Source organism: Oryctolagus cuniculus, chromosome 6 (assembly GCF_051225735.1).
Source record: "Oryctolagus cuniculus isolate XC-2025 breed Fujian yellow rabbit chromosome 6, ASM5122573v1, whole genome shotgun sequence".
Lineage (NCBI taxonomy): Eukaryota > Metazoa > Chordata > Mammalia > Lagomorpha > Leporidae > Oryctolagus > Oryctolagus cuniculus.
This window is the reverse complement of record NC_142872.1, coordinates 5,791,434-5,816,149: the sequence shown is the minus strand read 5'-3', so window position 1 is coordinate 5,816,149 and position 24,716 is coordinate 5,791,434. Positions and strand designations below refer to the sequence as shown.

General features: G+C 40.2%; 1 protein-coding gene across 2 annotated transcripts in view; it reads right to left on the bottom strand.

Moving 5' to 3' along the window:
• Positions 1 to 5,212: 5,212 nt before the first annotated feature.
• Positions 5,213 to 24,716, bottom strand: part of YTHDC2 (YTH N6-methyladenosine RNA binding protein C2) — a 92,556-nt gene continuing 73,052 nt past the window's right edge. The window contains exons 25-30 of one of the 2 annotated variants that reach the window (XM_051834534.3): positions 20,897 to 21,189; positions 16,912 to 17,089; positions 9,778 to 9,981; positions 8,625 to 8,807; positions 6,986 to 7,073; positions 5,213 to 6,880 (exon numbers count right to left, since the gene is read on the bottom strand). In XM_051834534.3, coding sequence (XP_051690494.1) covers positions 6,993 to 7,073; positions 8,625 to 8,807; positions 9,778 to 9,981; positions 16,912 to 17,089; positions 20,897 to 21,189 — 939 coding nt within the window. In that variant the 3' untranslated portion in view covers positions 5,213 to 6,880; positions 6,986 to 6,992. The remainder of the gene's footprint in view (positions 6,881 to 6,985; positions 7,074 to 8,624; positions 8,808 to 9,777; positions 9,982 to 16,911; positions 17,090 to 20,896; positions 21,190 to 24,716) is intronic. The other variant, XR_016235034.1, reaches the window with a different exon arrangement.

Genomic DNA, 24,716 nt, shown 5'->3' with positions numbered 1-24,716 from the left:
AACGACTCCTATACTTTTGTGAAGCCTCCATAATCTCCTCAATATTTATCACAGGGTAACTGTTTTGCCATTAAATACTTTTTTTTAAAGATTTATTTATTTTATTTGAAAGTCAGAGTTACAGAGAGAAAGAAGGAGAGGCAGAGAGAGAGGTCTTCCATCCTCTAGTTCACTCCCCAGATGGGCACAATGGCCGGAGCTGTGCCAATACGAAGCCAGGAGCCAGGAGCTTCCTCCAGGTCTCCCACGCAGGTGCAGGGGCCCAAGGACTTGGGCCATCTTCCACTGCTTTCCCAGGCCACAGCAGAGAGCTGGATCAGAAGTGGAGCAGCCAGGACTCGAACTGGCGCCCATATGGGATGCTGGCACTGCAGGAGGTGGCTTTTCCCGCTACTCCACAGCGCTGGCCCAACCATTAAATACTCTTTCAGAATGATAAGAAGTCAGAGAATGTTGCCTTGAGAAATTGCTGAGAACAGCAAATTTTGCATCATTTTATGTTTGTCATCTCATTTTTACTATCAGTCAAGTGCTAAACTGCCAAGTGAAAACAGTAGTGTATATGAATCAACCTCACTGGGGCCAGCACTGTGGCGTATTGGGTAAAGCTGCCACCTGCAGTGTCGGCACCCCGTATGGGCGCTGGTTCAAGTTCTGGATGCTCTACTTCCAATACAGTTCTCTGCTATGGCCTGGGAAAGCAGTGGAGGTTGGCCCAAGTCCTTGGGCCTCGGCACCCATGTGGGAGACTAGGAGGAAGCTCCTGACTTCATGTCGGCCCAGCTCCAGCCATTGCAGCCATCTGGGGAGTGAAGCAGCAGATGGAAGACCTCTTCTCTCTGCCTCTGCCTCTCTGTAACTCTGCCTTTTGATTAAATAAGTAAATATTAAAAAAAAAAAAAAAAAAAGAATCCACCTCACAAAACACTCTTCACTGAATAAATATTTTTATCTATTCATCCATTCACTTATACAATCTCTAAAAGAGACATTTTTATTTCCTAAAATTGTTTTTTTCTTATAAGTATCTAGTGGATTCTTGTGTCTCAGTGTGAATTAGAACATGAACTACAGGGCCAGTGCTGTGGCGTAGTGGGTAACGCACCACCTGCAGTGCCAGTATCCAATATGGGTTCTGATTCTAGTCCCAGCTGTTCCACTTCCCATCCAGCTCTCTTCTGTGGCCTGGGAAAGCAGTGGAAGATGGCCTAAGTCCTTGGGCTCCTGCACCCACGTGGGATACCCAGAAGATACCCAGAAGAAGCTCCTGGCTCCTGGCTTCAGATTGGCGCAGCTCCGGCCATTTGGCCAACTGGAGAGTGAACCAGCAGATGGAAGACCTCTCCCTCTCCTCCTCCCTCTCCCTCTGCCTCTTCTCTCTAACTCTTTCAAATAAATAAAATGAACTTTAAAAAAAAAAAAAACAAAAAAAAAAACAAACATGAACTATCTGATCCATATACTAACCAACATCAGAAGCCTGTTTCTAGAACTGACTGACCATGGTGACAGTCTGGAATGTGGTATTTGCTCTTTTTTGCCACACTGACATTTATTCCAAACAACTTTGCCTACCACAAACTGCTCTTTTTAGTTTCTTTTGTGTGTGCACAATATATGCACAAGCATGTGTGTGTACATTTATGTTAAGTCTAGGTTTGATCTCTCATTTTGATAAATCACATTACAGTCATTTTCTTCCAATGACTCAATGAGAATTTTCTGAATTTAAGTGTGTTAAATAAATTGATAAGTAATCTTGTAAACCATTATTTACTTTCAAATTGCTGTTAAGACTTGGAAATATTTCTCAAGCATTAATTCACTGAATTTCAATGTGCATATGTTACCCTGACTTAATGTGTATAGTGCAGAAGTACACAGAAAGAGGGACAAAACTTGGAAAAAATAACCCCAAGAGTTTCTTTCCATTAGTATCTATGCTCAGATGACTTGATTCCACTTTATTTGTGTAACACTGAAAGCGGTGATGAGGATATTAGCATACAAATTATTTCCTATTGACTTTCATTTTAATTTAGACTAGGCATTTCTTCCAAATAAAAGGTCAACTGCCTAAGAAAAATACAAAGATGGAGAAGCCAGGAAGAGATGAGCTGAGCACACACAGTCCCTTTTCCCACAAGAAACCACCCAGTTAACTCATACTTCCTGCCTTTCACAGAAACTGAACAAACAAGAACAGTGCCTGAACACTCACTAAATACTCGGGTAACCCAGATTAGACCAGACTCCATAATAGGTAGTCATGACACATTTCACCATTAGAGGACACTCCAGGTGGAGATTTCGTTCAGTGGATGCACAAGTCCCTCCACTTGGGATGTAGCAGGTGACAGCCCAAGTACTTGGCTCCCTGCCACCCACATGGGAGACCTGAATTTCGTTCCATGCTCCAGGCTTCAGGCTGGCCCAGCCCTGGATATTGTGGGTATCTGGGAAGTGAACTAGCAAATGGAAGATCTGTCTCACTTCTTTTCAAATAAAATGAAAACAAACATTTTAAACATAAATAAAACTCAAAAGAAATAATCTGTTCTGTAAATAACAACAAAAAGAATACCCTGTGACCTAACCTGCACAATAACTGACAGGCATCAGACGGGTATCTGTAAAATCCGTGTGGGAGACCAGGAGAAGCACCTGGCTCCTGGCTTCGGATCAGCACGGTGCGCCGGCTGCAGCGCACCGGCCGCAGCAGCCATTGGGGGGTGAATCAAGGGAAAAGGAAGACCTTGCTCTCTGTCTCTCTCTCACTGTCCACTCTGCCTATCAAAAAAAAAAAAAAAAAAAAAAAAAAAAAAAAAATCCAGTGCTACAGCAAATAGGACCAACTCTTAGCACTTTGTACCTTGTGCTTGGCATTGGTTATTCTGGTTTCCTTCTACTTGAGGGCAACCCTGAGGAGAAATGCACGTACCTTCTCTCCCCTGCAGAGCTCCTGCTTGGGCCAAGAGCATTTCAACCTTTCTTTCCTTCCTGTCCTTGCTGTATTTTCTTTTCAAAGTGTTCTGCCTCAGATGCAAATGCTCTCTTCCGCAATGACTTGATATGTGGCCAGGGAGGCGAGGCCTACAACCACAGGATTTAGTTAAACAGAGGAGAGATGGTTTGCATTTAGGAAGTCTGTGTGGCCAGGAGTCTAAGCCATGATCTCTACTTCAACCTTATTAACAATAAAGGTAATATTTTTATTTTTTCCTTTTTTTTCTTAATTGACTTTGAAGTTAGTAGAGGGAAAAAAAGGGTGAATATTGCCCCTCAAGTCCCAAAATTATGTTTTTGTTGATGACTACAAAATATACTAGTCCAGGCCTCTTTACCTGCACATCATGTTCCTAAGGGATCTGTGGTCTTCTCATTACTGTGTACATAGGACACTTTCCTGTGTATTATGGGGTTATTCAAGGTAGTTTCAGGACATATTCCACTATAAGACAAGCTATGCAGGGTGGGATGTACTCACGACCTTACTCTAGTGTCTGAAACAATGGACACTGTTAAGTAATATTAAGTACTTAGTCCACAGTGCTTTCTTAAAACAGCCTCGTACCTCTTGAAACAAGAAAATGCTCATTAAACACCTCTACATTTAGTACTCCAGTCACCTCTACTATTTCATTGCACAATATGAATAACAATGTGAATATTTCATGCTACTGTCACTGGAATTTTGATTTTATCAATCTGTTTCAGTATGATGAACGGTCCATTTGAACCAACAATACTCAGTGTGTTGCTCAACATGCAGATTTGTAAGCCCTATTACAAAACCACTGACCAAGTGAGCAGACCCTGTGTAGGAGCCAAGGGAGTCTTTAACAGGAACCCTATCTGTACACCAAAATTCAAGATCCCATGGATTCAATTATTACTTATTTTTTTCTTATACACACGGTTTTCCACATACTAAATCTCCTACATAAAAGTTTGCAGGTGACTACTGTATATTCTATACAGTATACAGAGAACTGTATATTCTCCCAAAATGCCTCGTTCCTTTCCAGCTTTTAACTAGTTCTAGCTTTCCATCCCAAAGCTTTTACAGTTCTATCCATTCTTTAAGACATGTGGAAATGCAACGCCACCATGAAGTAAGTCTTCAATGACTGTCTGCCTCTTAAATGTCTTTGCACTTGGTCTAAATCAACTTAATTGTTCTCTAGGATGCCAAATAAAATTGTCAACCACAGAATATAAGCTCCTCCAAGACAGCAAGAGTTTCAACTGATCTATTTCAGTATGCCACTGTAAATGATATTAAATAAACACTATGTGGCTGGCGCTGTGGTTCACTTGGCTGGCGCTGGCACCCCAGGTTCTAGTCCCAGTTGGGGTACCGGATTCTGTCCTGGTTGCTCCTCTTCCAGTCCAGCTCTCTGCTGTGGCCTGGGAAGGCAGAGGAGGATGGCCCAAGTGCTTGGGCCCTGCACCTGCGTGGGAGACCAGGAGGAAGCACCTGGCTCCTGGCTTTGGGTCGGCGCAGGGCGCCGACCATAGCAGCCATTTATGGGGTGAACCAACGGAAGGAAGACCTTTCTTTCTCTCTCTCTCACTGTCTAACTCTGCCTGTCAGAATGAATGAATGAACAAATGAATGAATAAATACTATCACAAAACACAACAAACTACTCCCATTACATTAGTGAAAATACAAGATTTCACCAGGTGAAAGCATATGCGAACCAAGCATCTAAGATACTAGTACTTTCTAAAAGAAACACTTCAACAGTTATTTTGAAAACAGCAGGTGCTCTACATTTTCTGAGCAGATAATTCCACTGGCTGAAACAAAATATGAACCAGGTCACAGAACTAAATACTCTGGAAAAAGAGCAGTATTAGCCATCTAGATATGATATTATAAATCACTATAAGTTACTTTCTCCTATGTGTTTAGAAAAGAACTTTATATTAAGGTTGGAAAAATACTAACATTGAAGTACAAGGCACTCTTCATAATACATAGAAATGTTTACATTTCTACTTCTGCATGTTTTACCAATATTTAAAAACCTTACCACTAAACACAGCTTGAAGTTTTGTGGGGGTGGGGAGGGATACTGATATGAAACCATTACCTTCCGTATCGATTCTTCAGTGTGTCTGAAATCATTAGTAGCTCTGGAGATATTACTGATCATTATCCCCTTAGTTCTTTTAGACAGTATCAGAAATAGCAAGATGTGAATAATTTAATAGAATTGCATTTATTAAGTATATTTAAAGTTCATATCTTCCAAAAACAGTATTTTAATTACATTCAAATTATATTCATTTTAAATACTAACAAATCCATCATTTACATACAGGGCTAGATATCAGAAAACAGATGAAAATTAAAACAAGTTTTATATTTTAAAAGTCATTCCAAATTTAGAACATTGTGACTATATACCTAAAAAAAGGTACACATTATCAGGAAAACACAAGTTGGTTGCTCTAATAAGAAAAGTTCTGTAATATACATACAATAGAACATAATTCACATAGGCTCAATTTACAGGTATGGCTCAAAGTCCAAAACAAACAAACAAAACCTAATAACTACAAATACAGGCAAAAATCACAGTTGACATTCTAAACTAGTGCACCAATATACAGTGCTTTCCCAGAGAAAATAGAAGGGCTCTTGAGATTTTATGCTGACCCTGATTTTTCACTTCTTTGTTCTGAAATACAGAACCAGAGTTCTTTGTCTTTAAATGAGATTCGTGTTTTTTCCTTATAACAAGGACCCCATGTGTTATAAGAAGTGATAAGAAAAACTGTTCTATCTAGAGTTCAGTAATCAAGACATTTCTTTCATTTTTCCCCATACTTCTATTTTTCCTTCAAAAAGTCTCTAAAGAAACTTTATGAACAGTGGTGGTAAAAAGGTCAAGCCAAATTGTTCTGAGATGACAACATAATGTATGAGACTGTCCCTATCACAGGTTTACCAAAAAAAAATATGTCCCACTTATTAAACCACAAATAATAAAAAAATGAGAAAATCATACCTGAACATGTAAGTTGGAGAAAAGGAACTGAAGAAATGGAAGAAGGCATTTAGAATTATGGTGCTTGTGGGCTTTTGTTTCGAAGATACTCAGCAACCAAGCTACCAATAACTGCTGAACATTATTTTTAAACTATATGAACTTTAAATTTTTAATGTGTCTAAATCAAGTTTCTGTAGCCAAAACAAAAGTAGAGTCATCATGACTATTCATCTGAGACGTGCGAAGGTGGTTACCGTGAGGGCAGGTGGAGGGAGTACGGTATGTGCCAGCTGAAAGAGGTGGGACAAGAACACGGTGCAGGCAAGGGCAACTCTTTGCCTTTCTTCAGATTCTACTGCATTCACAATCCCAGGGAAGAATATCCCTCCTTTTTGTGTTAACGTGTATTAGGTTAAAATGGTAATGTGAATAGCCCTTAATCAATACATAGTATTTTTCAAAGTACTATTTTTAGAATTTGATTGGTTTTTTAAATACTAACTCTTGAGTTGACTCCTAAAATGGTGCTCAGATGTACTGATGTATTCACAACTTTCTGAAAAGTAAACAATTTACTTTGCATTAAAAAGTCATCAGTAAGAGTTATAATTCAGTGTTTAAGGAAATGAAATGTTGAACTTCAACGCTGTTGTATCAAATGACAACACTACTTTCTTCATAAACATACAATTAACAGGTATTACCTAATCATACTCTGTGATCATTAGAGAAATTTAAATAATCCTTTTCTCTTGTATATGAAGACGGTCGTTCTGAAGCAACACTCTAAACCAGAAAAGTCCATTCGTGACACAGAACCTTATCTCAGTTTTTGGAAGTCAGTGCATTCAATGGTTATAAATAGGTATAATGTTCTAGAAGGGTAAGAAAAGAAAAAGGGGGGGAAAAAGTAAAAAACCTGAAAGGATCCTAATGCCCACAAATAATGACAGCTTTCAGTGTCAAGCATGATACCTAACCTGATTGTCAGTCAGCTGTGGTTTTTTCTCCCAATGGAAGGCGTTCCCATAACTGGAGCAACTGTTCACCAACCTGAGGTTCCAGTTCCTGGATAAATCAAAAGTCAAAATAAACATAAAAAGAACTGTACTGAAATTTTTTCAAACATTAAAACCTATACTGATAAAAAGGTAAGAAAATCACTATGAATTTCATTTTTTCCAGCAAAACATGCTGAAATTATATGGAAAATATTGTTATAATTTATTGCTTTAAGGTGTATAGAGTTGAATGACTTAAAAAAAAATTCTTCTTCAAGTGAGAATGCCACATTTTAGTCCTCCCATAGTACTTTTTCCAAAGTGATTTGAAGTGGGCCACACTGGTCCAGATAAATCAGAAGCTGTGTGATGCTAGCTAAATTTATCTGAGTCTTTTTTATCCTGCATAAAACTGTTCAAATATTTCATTTTATTCATAAGGATTAAATTATATTTTATAAAACAGCTAGTATAGTACTTTGTCAATATGTAAATTGATACCACCTTAACTAGTTTTGTTTTGTTTTTTTTTTTTTTTTTTAATTTGACAGAGTTAGTGAGAAACAGAGACAGAGAGAAAAGTCTTCCTTCCATTGGTTCACCCCCCAAATGGCCGCTATGGCCGGCACTATACCAATCTGAAGCCAGGAGCCAGGTGCTTCCTCCTGGTCTCCCACACGGGTGCAGGTGCCCAAGCACTTGGGCCATCCTTCACTACCTTCCTGGGCCACAGCAGAGAGCTGGACTGGAAAAAGAGCAGCCGAGACTAGAACCCGGCGCCCATATGAGATGCCGGCGCCGCGGGCAGAGGATTTAGCCAAGTGAGCCACGGCACCAGCCCTCTTTTTTATTTTTTATTTGAAAGACAGAGTTAGACAGTGAAAAAGAGAGACAGAGAGAAAAGTCTTCCTTCCATTGGTTCACCCCCCGAAATGGCCGCTACAGCAATCCAAAGCCAGGAGCCAGGTGCTTCTTCCTGGTCTCCCACACGGGTGCAGGGACCCAAGCACCTGGGCCATCCTCCACTGCACTCCCAGGCCACAGCAGAGAAATGGACTGGAAGAGGAGCGACTGGGACAGAATCCGGCACCCATATGGGATGCCAGCGCCGCAGGCGGAGGATTAACCAAGTGAGCCACGGCACCGGCCCCCTTAACTAGTTTAAAATGTATATAAGTTAACACTATGAAAGGAAGGCAAAAACATAATAGAAATAAAACAAGACACTAGATTATAAGAAGGTTGTCACTGACAGTAACTAGAGCTGCAAGGAAGTTAAACACTGTTGTCATCTTAAGACTTTACCAAATTACCTCAGAAATGCACTCAGTTCTGAGCAGATATTTAGTCAGACAACAGAAGCTTCCATGAGGGATTTAGAAAGATTTATATAAACAATACCAGAGAGACGCCAACTCTACAAAATGTTAAGTAAGCAATGAGCTGTATGACACATTTGCAAGTGGGTTTTTCTAGCTCTTCCACAAACTGCAACCACTGTTTCTCAAGTGTGGAATGAACACAATTTGTGTTCTTACATTTCCTCCTCTAAGCACTACACAACAGCAAAACTAAACCAAACCAAAAGTAAAAGGAAGACTTTAATGCTATTGTGTACCTGCCCATCTCTGCTTATCTGGACTTTCTTGTTGTCATTCCAAGGATTGAGTAAATGGTGTGCAAACTGAAAGGGAAGGCTTTCCTTTCGTATCCACTCCACCTTAAACACTCCTCCTAGTCCAGCTGAGCCCCAGTCCTGGCTCTTCTCCCTTCCTATCTCTGAAGACATCCTAGAGAATCCCTGTGGGAATAATGAGAAAGGGAGGAGGCAAAAACGTTATTAAATTCACCTACAGCTAAGTTTTTCAAAAGTTTAAGGTAACAATGCAGTATGAAAGTAATGGATACTTAACAAAAATGTACAATAAAGTATTTATTAAAATTTTCATTAAGAGCTATTAACAAATTTGAGAGGAAAGACCAAGTCTAGCTTTGTAACATGATTTCAAATATCAACATAGTTCAAAATAATTTAAGTCCACATTTATTATACAAGAAATGGATACCATCAAATCTTTAAGCCTTTATCCTCAAATATTATAATATCAAATAAATAACTGTTTTGTAAATTCAGATATATATTAAGTCAAGCTACATTAAAAAGAGCACAGTATCGTGGCACAGCAGGTAAACCCACTGCCTGTGACACCGGCATCCCACATACATGCTGGTCCCTACCACCCACATGGGAGATCTGCATGAAGCTCCTGGCTCTGGGTTTTGGTCTGGCCCAGCACTGGCTGTTGCAGCCATCTGGAAAATAAGCCATTGGATGGAAGATCTCTCTACCTCTTTCCCTCTAATTCTGGCTTCCAAAATAAATATTTTCAAAAAATGTGTTTTTTAAAAAAAAACATGCTTAGTTTCTTGATTGGCAATACTAACTTTCTTGGGCCTATTTAAATAAATATTTTATCAAAAGATCAAGCTTCTCATTACTTTTAATTCACCTGAGAATTAGTAATTCTAAAACTGTCTTCAGAAGGAAAAACTGCTTATATAGAAAGGTTCTCCTTAAGACAGGAGAAAAACAAAGGGACCCTAGTTCTTTGATTCCCTTGAAGAGACAAGACATCCCTTATTCTCAATCAAGTGAAAGGGACTCTCGCATTCCAAAGCAATGGAAAGCCAGCTTTGCTCACCTGGCTTTTGTCTCCATGGTCTAACCTCCAGCCAGAACAACCCCACTCCATCATCTGAGGATGGCCTACCTGGAAATGTCCAGACCCCTGAACAGAAAACACCAAGTAAACCATGCTGCTTTCCCAAAAGGCTCGATTCAGCTTCCGCTCATTACTAGGGGTCGTAGACCAGATGCCCTTCTGCTGAGAAATTTCAAGGTTTCTCAAATTACTGCTCTTCATTATGAAGTATCGAACAGGCATGTTTGGTCTTGGAGAAGGAGATTTTGAGCCCTAAAAAAGAATGCATACATACCTAAAATGTAGTTTAATCTTTCAAAACCAATAGCATCCGTATCTTCATAAAACACATAAAGTGAAATAATTTACCAAATATCCAACAAATGCAAATAGCTCTAAAATGCCTGGAAACTTATACCTGTATAAGGCTCAATCAAACGTAAGCTAAAGAGGAAAAATTAAGTACTCATTTTCAAAGCATTCAAAAATGCTTTTTCAAGAAAGGATCTTGAATTATCAACTTTGATTAATTCTCCAAATCTATTTTCAGAATATATTTCATAAATTTTCAAAATCTGAAAACAAAACAAAAAATAGTGTCCATGTGACAAAGTAAAACACAGAGCCAGGCAGTCTGAGATGTAAAGACAGAGACAGGGGTTTAGAAACCAACACAGCTAGAATCTGTCTGGCAGCACACTACACAGACCCACTCTAACAATGCTTATAAGCAAGCCTCTTAAGTACTGCCACTAAATTGTGTATCAGAACCAAGTCCAACACTATTTAAAGGAATACAACAAAAATTTAACAGCAACACAAAATTATAAGAAATGCAAAGAAATAGGAGAATATGACCCACAACCAGAGGGAAAAAGTAATCAACAGAAACAGACTCAGTAAAGGCAAGTTTAGGAGACAAGAAATGTTAAAACAGTTATTTGTCTACTTCGTTCAGGACATGAAAGAACTTTGTTCAAGAATAAACATAATGAGAAGAGAAATGGAAGACATATATTTAAAAGACCAATGGGAACTTCTAGAGACAAAAATATACTATCTGAATACACATTAGAGAGAATGAACAGAAGATTAGACACTAAAAACATCAGTAATAGAAAGGCACAGCCACAGGAACTATCTAAAACAAAGACAGAAAAAAGGCTGAAAGCAATGAAGAGAACATCACTGATTTATGGACAACATCAGGCTGCGCTTACATTATGGTATCCACAGTCCCAGAAAGGAGAGAGGAGAGACATTAAAAATAAGGGAATAAACACTAGCTTTCAGTTTTCTAAAACTGATGGAAATTACCAATATGCAGGTTGAACAAGAAATATAAAGAGAACTAGATCAAGTCTCATCAATATCAAATTACTGGGCTGGCGCTGTGGCATAACGGGTAAAGCTGCTGCCTCCAGTGCCAGCATCCCATGTGGGCACCAGTTCGAGTCTCGGCTGCTCCACTTCTGATCCAGCTCCCTGCTAACACACCTGAGAAAGCAGCAGAAGACGGCCCAAGTATCTGGGCCCCTGTCACCCATGTGGAAGACCTGGATGAATCCTCTGGCTCCCAGGAGCCATCTGCGGAGAAAGCTAGTAGATGGAAGATTTCTCTTTCAGTAATTCTCCCTTGTAAATAAATAAATAATCTTTAAAAAATAACAACAAATGGGCCTACACTATGGTGTAGTGGGTAAAGCTGCCACCTCCAGTGCCAGCATCGCATATGGGCATCAGTTCAAGTCCCGGCTGCTCCACTTCCAATCCAGCTCTCTGCTGTGGCCTGGGAAAGCAGCAGAAGACGGCCCAAGTGCTTGGGCCCCTGCACCCACGTGGGAGACCTGGAAGAAGCTCCTGGGTTCTGGCTTCGGATCTGCGCAGCTCCGGCCGTTGCAGCTTCTGGGGAGTGAACCAGTGAATGGAAGACCTCTCTCTCTCTCTCTGCCTCTCTTTCTCTCTGTGTGTATCTCTTTCAAACAAAGAAATCTTAAAAAAAAAAAAAAAAACTATGCAATTCAGGAAAAAAAAAGGAATGGCTTCTTCACTTTAATGAAAGAAAACCACCATCAATCTAGAATTCTATATACAGCAAAAATACCTTCCAAAAATAAGAATGAATGGACTTTTTAGAGAAAAGCTTGAAGAACTCACTAGAAGAAATATTAAAAGAAAGTCTTTCAGGGGCCGGTGCTGTGGCGTAGTGGGTAATGCCACTGCCTGCAGTGCCGGCATCCCATATGGGGACTGGTTTGAGTCCTGGCTGCTCCACTTCTGATCCAGCTCTCTGCTATGGCCTGGTAAAGCAGAAGATGGCCCAAGTCCTGGGCCCCAGAAGAAGCTCCTGGCTCCTGGCTTTGGATGGGCACAGCCCCAGTCACTGTGGCCACGTGGGGAGTGAACCAGCAGATGGAAGACCCCCCTCTCTCTCTCTCTTCTCTCTCTCTCTCTCTGCCTCTGCCAGACAGAAGTAAATGATACAGATGAAAATACTTATCAATACAAAAGAATAGAGTACAAGATTGATAAACATGTGAGTAACTATAAGACATTTTTATGACTTCTAAAGCTTAGTAAAAGATAATTTACTAAAATAAAAATAATACATTTTAGATTTATATATGGTAATAAAAGGTAAAAGAACAACACAAGGGATCAAGTGTTAAAGGAACAACCTCTGAAGGTTCTCCAGCTGTACAGGAAGTATAATACTGATAAAAGATACACTAGGGTAAATCAAAACGGCTTCACGAGTAAATTCTATGAAAGACATAAGGAAGACATACTACCAATTCTACACACCTCTTCTGAAATACTGAAGTGGAAGGAACACTTCCAAACTAACACGAGGCCAGCACTACCCTAAATGATAACCACACAAAGGTAACAGAAGAAGGAGAGCACAGTGATGTCCCTCCTGAACAGATGAGAGGGTATAGCTATTCACACAGAGTATCCTGAGACACGTACGTGAGGAGCTGACAGAACACCCAAGTAAGGTCACGGCACAGGGGCACAGGGCAAACAGAAACCAAATCTATTTCCATATACTAGAACTGAACATTTGGAAGCTGAAATTCTAAAAAGCATCAAAAATATGAAATACTTAGGGATAAATTTAACAAAAAGTAACACTTGCACACTGAGATCTGCAATAATTTTTATTGAGAAAAATTATAGAATACTTAAATATTTACCTGTGTACTAGAATACTAAAATTGTTAATCATCAATCTTCTTTAACCTGATCTATAGATTCAGTGCAATCCCATTCAAAAATACTAAAAAAATTTTTTCTATAGATTTTGACAAGTTGACTTTAAAGTTTCTACCAAAGTATTAAGGACCTAAGAATAGCCAAAATAACTTTCAAAAAGATGACTGAAGTTAGAGAACAAACATTAACTAATTTCTAGAGTTAATACAAAGTTATACAATCAAGTCAGTATCATTGGCAAAAGGAGAAATACATATATCAATTAAACTTAGTAGAATCCAAGAAACTGACCACAAATTTATGGTGAGCTGTTTTTTTTCTTTCTAGATTTTATTTATTTATTTGAGAAGTAGAGTTACACACAGAGAGAGGGAGAGACAGACAGAAACGTCTTCCATCCACTGGTTCACCCTTCAAATGGCCGCAATGGCCAGAGCTGAGCCCATCCAGAGCTAGAAGCGTCTTCCAGGTCTTCCACGAGGGTGCAAGGGCCCTAGGACTTGGGCCATCTTCCACTGTTTTCCCAGGCCATAGCAAGGAGCTGGATTGGAAGATTAGTAGCCGGGACATGAACCAGCGCACATGTGGGATGCCAACACCATAGGCAGAGGTTTAGCTCACTACACCACAGCGCTAGTCTCAGTGAGTTAGTTTTTGACAAAGGTGCCACAAGTAAAAAATGGAAAAAAATGTCATCTTTTCAATAATCATGTAGGCAAAAGCAAAAAATATGACCCTTGAGTCACTCACACAATAAAAAAATTAACTTAAAGAAAATCTTTGTGATTAGTAGGCTAGGTAAAAATTTCCTAGGACACAAAAAACGTGAACCATATAAAAAAATTAAAGAAAGAGACTGTATCAAAATTAAAAGCATTTGCTCTTCAAAAGGCACTATTTAAGAAAATGAAAGTCAGTCATAGACTGTTAGAAAAAAAATCTCCAAAACCGATATGATTAAGACTTGTACCCAGAATATTTAGAAAATTCTTGTAACTTCAAAAGGCAAAAAAAAGTGACAAAAAAGTGAACAAAAATTTAGACACATATTTCACTAAAGACTATACACAGAGCAGCAAATAAGATACTCAACATTATAAATAAACAGGGAAACACAAATTAAAATTACAATGAGTTATCACTACAAGGGTACTTTAAAATGTTCATGGAAAACGAAATTAAAAGGGAAGTTTATTTTGGTGCAAAAATTTCTGAAACCACGCATACTGACATCTTCAAAAAGTTCTTGAAAAATTTGTAGTATGTCAAAACTATGCAGGAATTTCAAACAATTTTTACATCAAAACAAGCTAATCTTTTAATTCCATTTTTCTGTAAGCATTTTGAAGTCCCCTCATATATACCCACTAAAACGGCTAAAATTACTAAGTCTAATAATGCAAAGCATCACCAACAATATGGAACAAATAGAATTCTTAAGGATTATTGAAGGGAATGAAAAGCAGTACAGCCATTTTTGGAAACAGTGGTGTAGTTTCACATAAATTTACACATACATTTATTTTATAAACCAACAATTCTACTTCTAGGTATTTGCTCAAGGATAGAAAACATATTTAATGCAAAGACTTGTGCTTGATTCAGCACTGCAACATTCTAACAGCTTTATTCGTAATAGCCAAAAAAGTAGAAATAATCCAAATGTCCATCATGTGGTGAAAGAACAAACAGTGGTATATCCATGAAAGGGAAAAAAGCAATTAATAATAAATTCTATGGCATAGTGAGTAAAGCCACCGCCTGCAGTGCTGGCTTTCCATGTGGGCACCAGTTCAAGTCCTGGCTGCTCCACTTCCAATCCAGCTCTCTTCTGTGGCCTGGGAAAGCAGCAGAAGATGGCCCAAGTCCTTGGGCTCCTGCACCCACATTGGAGACCAGAGGGAAGCTCCTGGCTCCTGGCTTCGGATTGGCCAAGCTCTGCCATTGCAGCCATTTGGGGAGTGAACCAGTGGATGAAAGATCTCTCTCTCGTTCTCTCTCTCTCTCTCTTTCTCTCTGCCTCTCAAATAAATAAATCTTTTAAGAAGTTCATTAACAGTAACCTTTTTAAAAAATAATGAATTCCACAATACAGATAAATTTCAATAGGATTATTTTAAGTGAAATAAGCCAGACACAAAAAAGCTACAAGCACATGATTCCATTTACAACAAATTCAAAAACTCCAAGAACAGAAAGCAGATCAGTGATTAAAAGGGACTAGGTATGAAGGAAATAGTCTGTACAAAACTGTGGTACAGTTACATTGTTGTATACATTTGTCAAAATTCACTAAATGAAGGTGGAGGGGTGGGGTTCGGTCTAACAATTAAGAATCCCAACTAAGACACCTACATCCCCTACTGAAATGTCTGGGCTCAAGTCCAGGCTCCACTTCCAATTCCAGCTTCCTGCTAATGTGCACCCCGTGAGGCCACAGGTAACGGCTCAAGTTCTTGGGTCCCTGCCACCCACACAGGGCACCCAGATGGAGTTCCTGTCCCCTGGTTTCATCCTGGCCCAGCCCTGGCTACTGAAGGCATTTGAGAAGTGAACCAGCAGATGGAAGATCTCTCTCTTTGTCTTTGTGTGTATCTCTCTCTGCCTTCCAAATAAATAAATATTTTTTAATCACCAAACTGTACACTTTAAACTGGTAAAATCTATTATGTGTAATATGATAATAAAAGTACCTAAAGATAAAACAAAAAACCTCTAAACCCAAGAATGCATATCCACAAAAATATTTCTTTTCATCTTAGGCCTAGTGTTTTGGCAGGCATTTTCACCAAAACACATTATGTAGCTAAATAACTCCTTACCAAATACTCAGATATTAACTGCAAAAAACTATATGTAAACATATTCTGAATTTATACAATCATCCATATCACAAACTTTTAAGTTTTTAATTTCACATCAACATTTCTTACTTTCTTGACCCCATATGCCTTGGTATTACAATGTAACTACTGAATTGAGAAATCAATTAATAGTGCAAAGAAACTACTGTTTCCAATTCTGAAATTTTAAACCAAAATTATTTTTAAATTTTTTTAAACCAAGAAAGTTCTAAAGAAATAATAAAGCACCAAGCTACACCCCATTAGTGAACGATGCGTTAGTTTTAAAACACCCAAAAGTGGGGGCCAGCGTTGTGGCACAGAGGATGAGCCACCACTTGTGATGATGGCATCCCATATCAGAGCACTTGCTCAAATCCCAGCTGCTCTGCTTCTGATGTAGCTCCCTGCTAATGGCCTGGGCAAAGCAGGGAAAGATGACCCAAAGGTGTGGGCCCCTACCACCAGATTAAGTTCCTGGCTTCTGGCTTCGGCCTGGACCAGCTCCAGCTGTGGCAACTTGGGGAGTGAATCAGCAGATAGAAGATCTCTCTGTCTCTCTTTCTCTCTCACTCTGCCTTTTAAGTAAATAAATAGGCCGGCGCCGCGGCACCAGCATCCCATATGGGTGCTGAGTTCTAGTCCCAGTTGGGGCGCCAGATTCTGTCCCGGTTGCTCCTCTTCCAATCCAGCTCTCTGCTGTGGCCCAGGAAGGCAGTGGAGGATGGCTCAAGTGCTTGGGCCCGCATGGGAGACTGGGGGGCCACCTGGTTCCTGGCTTCGGATCAGTGCAGTGCACCAGCCGTGGTGGCCATTGGGGGGTGAACCAATGGAAAAGGAAGACCTTTCTCTCTCTCTCTCTCTCTCTCACTGTCTAACTCTGTCCAAAAAATAAAGAAATAAATAAATCTCCAAAAAAATAAAAATAAAGCACTTGAAAGTGGTAATAACTAGAAATACCTGGTAAACAAGAAAAATTTAAAAATTTACTCTAAGTCTCGCAAGTTTACCAGCTTTAACCTATATATACAACAGAGGCCACAATTAGAAAAGTAGAACTGTCTTATTATTTTTGCTTAAATGTGTAAGATTAGATGTGTTGCAAATCGTTCATTACCATGTCTGCTTTCATATACTTTACCTTTCCTGAGGACGGAGGAGAAGGACTAGCGCAAGGACTAGGGTAACTACTGCTGTCTGTGGATTTCACAGAAGACTGATCCGATCGGTCATCAGTGCTTCGTTTGGGATGCAAAATTCCTCTATCCTTGTACTTCGGAGGTGGGTGTAATGCTGGAGACGGAGACTTCATCAATACTCTTGAGCAAGAAGGAGGAAGCAAAGATTAATTACAAGTATTTGTTAAACAAAGCAGATGCTATTTCAATCTAAAGTCCCAGACATTACTATTTATAGAATAATATTTAAATAGGGAAGTTCATTATTCTGTTACCTATGAAGGCAAGAAACAGCTGGTCTATAAGGGTACTCTTAAAAAACAGCAGGCAAAAATACATTTTAAAAAATCCACAAAAATCTGCGGCAGGCATTTGGAGCAGCAGTGAAAATGCTGCTTGGGATTCCCACATCCTGTACTGGAATGCATGGCTCAAGTCCCAGCTACTCTGCTTCTGTCCCAGCTTCTTGCTAATGTGTACCTTGGAAGGCAGCAGATGATGGTTCAAGTACCTGGGACCCTGCAACCCATGTGGGAAACCTGAATTGAGTTCCTGGTTCCTAGCTTTGGTCTGGCCTACCTCTAGCTGTTGTCTAGCCATTTGGGGAGAGACCCAACAGAAGGAAAATCTCTGTGTTTCAAAAATAAAATGAAAACTAATTTTTAAAATAATTCACAAAAATCAGAAAGGCTATGAACTTCAGGTAATATAGATTTTCAAAGCATATTCAAAATTTCGGTGTGGTAAAGTGGAAAGAATACTGAAACAGAATCAAGAAATACGAGATTTCCAGAACATCAGCGGTAAATTCACAACTGATCCTGAACAACTCTCTTCCCTTATCTCAGCTTTGATGTCCCTATCTATTACATGAAACAATTGTACCAAAAACTACGATTCTTCTGTTTCTTAGATTCTCAGAACAAATGTCACAAACATGGCAATCAAAAACTTTCTAATTCTTAAAAATGTATGTGTGTTTGTAATATATAACAAGAGTTGACAAGTTAGTTCCTGGTATGTGGCAGTGTTAGGTTCAAAACACCACCTATAAAATACTCTTGTCAAGAACACTAGATCTAATCAAATTTTGCAGCCAACTACCAGATTACATACAATACATGGAGCAGAGTAGTAAATGCCAACCGCTTCTCGGCCTTTTGGCTACGATCAAGTGTAGGCGGAAATGACAGGCAGAAACAGACAAATCCAGAATGCAGAGACCTCTCAGTACTACCGACCCTGCTTCTTCAAAGATCAGGAGAGGAGCTACTTGAGATCACAGTACACTGCAGGAGTCTTCCTGCATGCTGATTCAAACAAACAACATTTAGCACAACTCGGAAAATGACTATTTTATAGGGGTTAGTAACTGCACTGTGGTTTTGTAGGGAAAAAAATGTAACTGCTTTTAAGAGATGCACATTTGAACATGAAATGGCAAAATGACCAGATATGGGGATTTACTTTGAACTCTATAAACAAAAACAAAAAGGAAGAAAGAAAAAAGTACTCTGGAGTGGATAATCAAGTAGCTGAAAATTCTGGTAAATGATGAATCTGGTCTACGGTGTCCACTGTCATACATTTACTTTTTAGCATTTCACAATATTTATAATAATTTTAAAACAAAAAAAGATGCCTTCAATAATTTATAAGCTTCCATAGTCTTGCAATTATAATTACTCTATCTTCAAGACCAATGAAAGTAGCTTATCCCAAAAATTTGCTTCTCTTAAAATAAATTCAAAATTTTTTCACAAATGAAATAAAAACTAAAACAAAGCTATTAATATTAAAATGTATACTGAATGCACATTTAAATCATTAATAAAAAATTGGCAAGAAGTGTGAAGACAACTTTTCAGGGTTTTTTAAAAATTCTATTTATGTTGATTTTATTTGAAAGGCAGAGACAAAGATCTTCCACCTGCTATTTCAGTCCCCAAATACTGGCAACAGCCAGGGCTTTGCCAGGCCAAAACCAGGAGCTCAAAACTCCATCTGGGTCTCTCACATGGGTAGCAGGGACTCAAGTACTTGAGTCATCACCTACTTCTGCCTCCCAGAATGTGCATTAGCGGGAAGCTGAATCAGAAGCACAGTAGCTGGGACTCAGACCAGGCATCAGCTATGGGATGTGGGTACCCCAACAGGCAAATTAAACCACTGTGCCAAACGACTGCCCTTCAGGAATTGTTTTGCCAATGAACTGAGATTCAGTGAGTTACCTGATCACAACCGCTAAATCCCATCATTCTCGTACTCAAACCTAACTGACCTGAAAATCAGGTGACAGCCTGAATGGGAGTAAAATTTTACTAAAATTAAAATGATGTTGTTAACAGAACTAAATGTCTAGTATTGTGGTTTTCAAATTTGTCTTCTGCTCTGAGATATAGTCTAGTTTTTCTCTCTCATGTAGGGCCATCCACCAAAATTTCACTTATAAAGAAATAAGGTTTTCCTCAATTCTTCTACCTAAATTTTCACTTCAAAAGAACAAAGAGTTCTAATATAGATAAAATGGCAAATTTACCTTAATTTCAAGTAGAAAAGGTAAGCTTGTCCCCTGCTATCCCACTACTATTTAGAAAATAATATTTAAATAAACTGGTTTAACTTTAGGATAGAACATGACAGTGAGAGAGAGAGAGAGAGAGAGAGAGAAAAGTCTTCCTTCCGTTGGTTCACTCCCCAAGTGGCCGCAATGGCCAGAGCTGCGCCAATCCGAAGCCAGGAGCCAGGTGCTTCCTCCTGGTCTCCCATGCGGGTGCAGGGCCCAAGGACTTGGGCCATCTCCCACTGCACTCCCGGGCCACAGCAGAGAGCTAGACTGGAAGAGGAGCAACCAGGACTAGAACCAGGGTGCCTGAGCAGCAGGCAGAGGATTAGCTAAGTGAGCCGCGGCGCCAGCCTAAAGTTTTTCTTAGAAGAAATTGTCATCTAAATCTGCACGTTACCATCCCAGGGTGAAAACTCTAAATATCTTTTCCCAAGAAGTAATCCTACAAAGATTGTAATTTTTTCCTTTAAAAATAAATTCTCCCAAGAGTCCTCACTGTATTTCTTATCAGAATCAACCTACCTGAACTCTACGGCTCATCTATCATTAACACAAAAGACTCGAAGCCGATGAAACCTTATCTTTAATTGTAAAATACTATAAACAATAGAATGTAGTTACACTGTAATAGTAATATGGTCATGTGGCAGTAAATATGTTTACGTGGTTACAACATGACTCCCTTCAATAAAATGTAAATTACTAGGCTAATCCTCCACCTAGCGGCGCCGGCACACCAGGTTCTAGTCCTGGTCGGGGCGCCGGATTCTGTCCCGGTTGCCCCTCTTCCAGGCCAGCTCTCTGCTGTGGCCAGGGAGTGCAGTGGAGGATGGCCCAAGTGCTTGGGCCCTGCACCCCATGGGAGACCAGGAGAAGCACCTGGCTCCTGCCATCGGAGCAGCGCGATGCGCCGGCCGCAGCACGCCAGCCGTGGCGGCCATTGGAGGGTGAACCAACGGCAAAGGAAGACCTTTCTCTCTGTCTCTCTCTCTCTCACTATCCACTCTGCCTGTCAAAAAAAAAAAAAATCACTTAAGATATATGAACTAAAATATACAATTTTAAAATGTTGCCATTTTTCTTAAAGAGTCTAAAATTGTGAATTCTGGAAATAAAGCATTTTGCATTCTTCCTGACAAACCACCACCACCGTATTAAATAAAATAATTCACAGATACCAGTAGCTCAAAATATGTCATATCACCTTAATACATGTAAGAATTACATCTTACAAGTAAAAAACACTTGTGTTGTTGTAACCTTTTTATGTATCTTAGATTGTAAGAAAGTAATTTTTAAATACCATAAAAGCACATGATTCTATGATACATAATTTTCCTGGAGAAAATATCTCCTATTTTGATAAAATATTATAAATTTACCTTTCTGCAGCAGTCGATTCATCAGAAAATTCAGTATCTGCTGTACTTTTCCTACTATTATTTGACCTCCAAGATGATGCCAAGGGGAGTTCTTCTGAAGACATGGGTCTGGGCCTTTGGCCAATCCCAGAGGGCTGCTGTAAACCTGCAGACTGCTCTTCAGTGCTCAAAACAGCTATGATCGCTCTTATCGTGGCTTCATCAACTTGGGACCAAGGTTTAGATGGAGCTCTCATTCGGCGTAAAAATAAGCTATGCCACTTTTGCCTGAGCTGCAGCAATAAACTGGCTGCCTGTAATAAAACACTTTCCTCAGTTCAAAAAGACACAAGCAAAATTTGTATCACAAACAAATGACACCTGTTTGTTAGTGAAGGTCTACAACTATTTCCAAAGAATTTAAGTCATGTTTCCTATAATTCCTTCTACTACATAAATTAAATAAGATTTCTCATTTGCCATATAATAGGCACCAGAAACACAAAATCAACAGTCTAATAAGAGACAGTAAACAACAGCTGTCATAGAGTGTAAACAGCACCAGAAATGTAGCAACAGGGTAAATAAATAAAAATACCTAAGGGGCCAGCATTGTGGTGCAGCAGGTTAAACTACTACCTGTGATGCCAGAATCCCATACGGGCAGTGGCTCAAGTCTCAGCTGTTCCAGTTCTAATCCAGCTCCCTGCTAATGCACCTGGGAAAGCAGCAGAAGACAGCCAAAGTAAGTGGGCCCCTGCATCCACATGGGAGACTTGGAAGAAACTCCTGGCTCCTGGTTTCAGTCTGGCCCAGCCCTGGCCATTACACCCATATTGGGAGTGAACTAGCAGATGGAAGATCTCTCTCTGCTTCTGTAACTAAGCCTTTTAAATTAATTAATTAATTAATTAATTAATTAATCTTAAACCAGAAAAGGAAACAAAAAGAAAAATACAGAAGGCATTGTGGCACAGTGTGTTAAACCTCTACTGTGGAGTGCTGGCTCAAGCATTGGCTTCTCTGCTTCTGATCTGGCTTCCTGATATTGTGCCTGGGAAGGCGATGAATGATAGTCCAAGTACTTGAAAATCCCTGTCACCCATGTGGGAGATCCAAGTGGAATTGCTGACTCCTGGATTTAGCATGGACCAGCCCCAAATGTGGGCATTTGGGGAATGAATCTGAAGTTGGAACATTCTCTCTCTCTTTCTTTCAAATAAATAATTTTTTTTAATTTCATTTACTTCCATTCATAGTGTATTAATTGCCTCTATTCAAACCACAATGTCCACAAGGCAAATGGATCCATAGAAAGGCCAAGAGATAGAAACTTCAGAGTCATCAGTGTATAAATGGTTACTAAATCTATACATTGGGACAAAGTACCCAGGGGTCGTGCAAAGAAACTGAGAACAGCAGAACAAGGCATGGAGTACTAGAGAATTGAGATTTTAAGATATAAACGCATACAGAGGAGTCAGTGATGCAACCTAAGAAGGAATGACCACAGAAGAAGAACTGGGGAAGATTCACCTCACAATAACTAGTACAGAGAAGCTGGGGCAGGGGTGAGGTGAGAAGACAAGATTACAGACAGGAGTGTATGAACAACAGTGGCAGCTACTAGAGAGAGGTCATGCTCATCAAGGGCAGCAGAGTGGGTGTGACGACAGGGAAGATAGAGTTGACCTTGGCAACTATAGTTCAGTGAAGTAAAGGGATGGTGAGAATGGAAATGAGACTACAGATAGCAGTGATGATAAAGGAGCGGAGGGTAAAAACAAAGTAACCCTGGCCTATGTCCACTACAGCTAGGCTTCCAAAACACTGTCCTCCCAGATGGGTACAGAAGCATTTTATTTTTTTTAGATATATTATTTATTAGAGAGGCAGAGTTACGACAGAAAGGCCTTCCATCCAAGGGTTCACTTCCCAAATAGCTGCAAAGGCTGAAGCTAGGCTGATCTGAAGCCAGGAGCCAGGAACTTCTTCCTGGTCTCCCATGTGGGTGCAGGGGCCCAAGGACTTGGGCCATCTTCCACTGCTTTCCCAGGCCACAGCAGAGAGCTGGATGTGAAGAGGAGAAGCCCAGACATGAACCAGCACCTATAAAGGATGCCAGCACCACAGATGGAGGCTTAGCCTACTGTGCCACGGTGCCAGCCCCCAGAATCATCTTTAAAAGGAAAGATGGGGCCCGGTGCTGTGGCATAGTGGGTAAAGCTGCTGCCTGCAGTGCCAGCATTCCATATGGGCACCAATTCAAGTCCCAGCTGCTCCACTTCCAATCCAGCTCTCTGCTATGGCTTGGGAAAGTACTGGAAGACGGGCCAACTCCTTGGGCCCCTGTACCCACGTGCGAGACCCAGAAGTTCCTGGCTTCTGGCTTCGGATTGGCCCAGCACCAACGGTTGTGGTCATTCAGGGAGTGAAACGGCAGATGGAAGACTTCTCTCTCTGTCTTTGTCTCTCTGTGGCTCTGCCTTTCAGATAAATAAATGAATCTTTAAAAAATTAAATAAAAGTAAAGATGGAGGAGCTGGCATTGTGACGTGGTGGGTAAAGCTGCTGCCTCCAGCACCAGCATCCCACATGGGCACTGGTGTCCTGGCTGTTCCACTTTCCATCCAGCTCTGTTAATGACTTGGGTGAAGCTCCTGGGCTCCTGGCTAGAGCCTGGTCCAGCACTGGCCATTGCAGCCATCTGGAGAGTGAATCAGTAGATGGAAGCTCTCTCTCTCTCTCTCTTCCTCTCTCTCTGGAACTCTGAACATAAACAAATACATCTTTAAAAAAAAGATTGGGAAGATTTTTGTCAAAAAAATTTTAATTCGAAAAACATTTCTCTCTCCCAATTCAGAGGCATATGAAAACAGAATGAACTCATATCTTTCTCTCAGAATTATACAAAAAAAAATGAAGTTTTCACATACTCAGTAATACTCAGTACATACATATTTGGAAATACTCAGGTAATACTCAGTACATACATATTTGGAAATATTCAGATACTACTGTTATAGTTTGGAATGCTTTTGGTCCCTCCAAAAATGGTCGCTAATGCAACTGTACTGGGAGGCATGGTCTCTAGGCAATGACTGAATCATGAGGGCTCTGCTCCCATGGATGGAATTAAATCCCTTCTCAAAGAGCCTGACAGGAGCTGTCCCTTCTCACCTTCTCAGCCCTCTGCCTTCTGTCCTGTGAGGACAGTGTTCGTCCGCACCAGAGGACACGGATTCAGAGTGACTTCTGGGAAGAAGACAGCTGCCCTCATCAGATGCGAGCACTTTGAACTTGGACTTCCCAGTATGTAGAAGCGTGAAGGGAAAAAAATCTGTTCTTTATAAATTACCAGACTGGGATATTCTGTTACAGCAGCCAAAACGGACTAAGAGAATTTTATTACGCTTAAATACTGAGCCAATGCAGGCATCGCAGCACAGTGGGTTAAGCTGTCACTTGGGACGCCCGCACCCCAAATATCAGAGTGCTGGGTCACGTACTGGCTGCTCTGCTTCCAGTCTGACTGAAGTGCCTGGGAAGCAGCAGCTGATGGTCTAAACAGCGGAGTTCTTGCAGCCCACATGGGAGAACCATTCCTGGTCCCTAGCTTCAGTCTGGCCCAACTCTAGCTGCTGCAGCCATCTGGGGAACGAACCAGTTGATGGAAGGTATCTGTCTCGCAGTCTGTGTGTGTGTCTCACACTCTCTGCCACTTTGCCTTTCAGATAAATAAATAAATAAATCTTCAAAAAAAATACTGAGCTACACCTCAGTTTTTCAAGTCTATTGTAATAAACCTCTATACAATAAAAATGCATAAAGGTCCTATAAA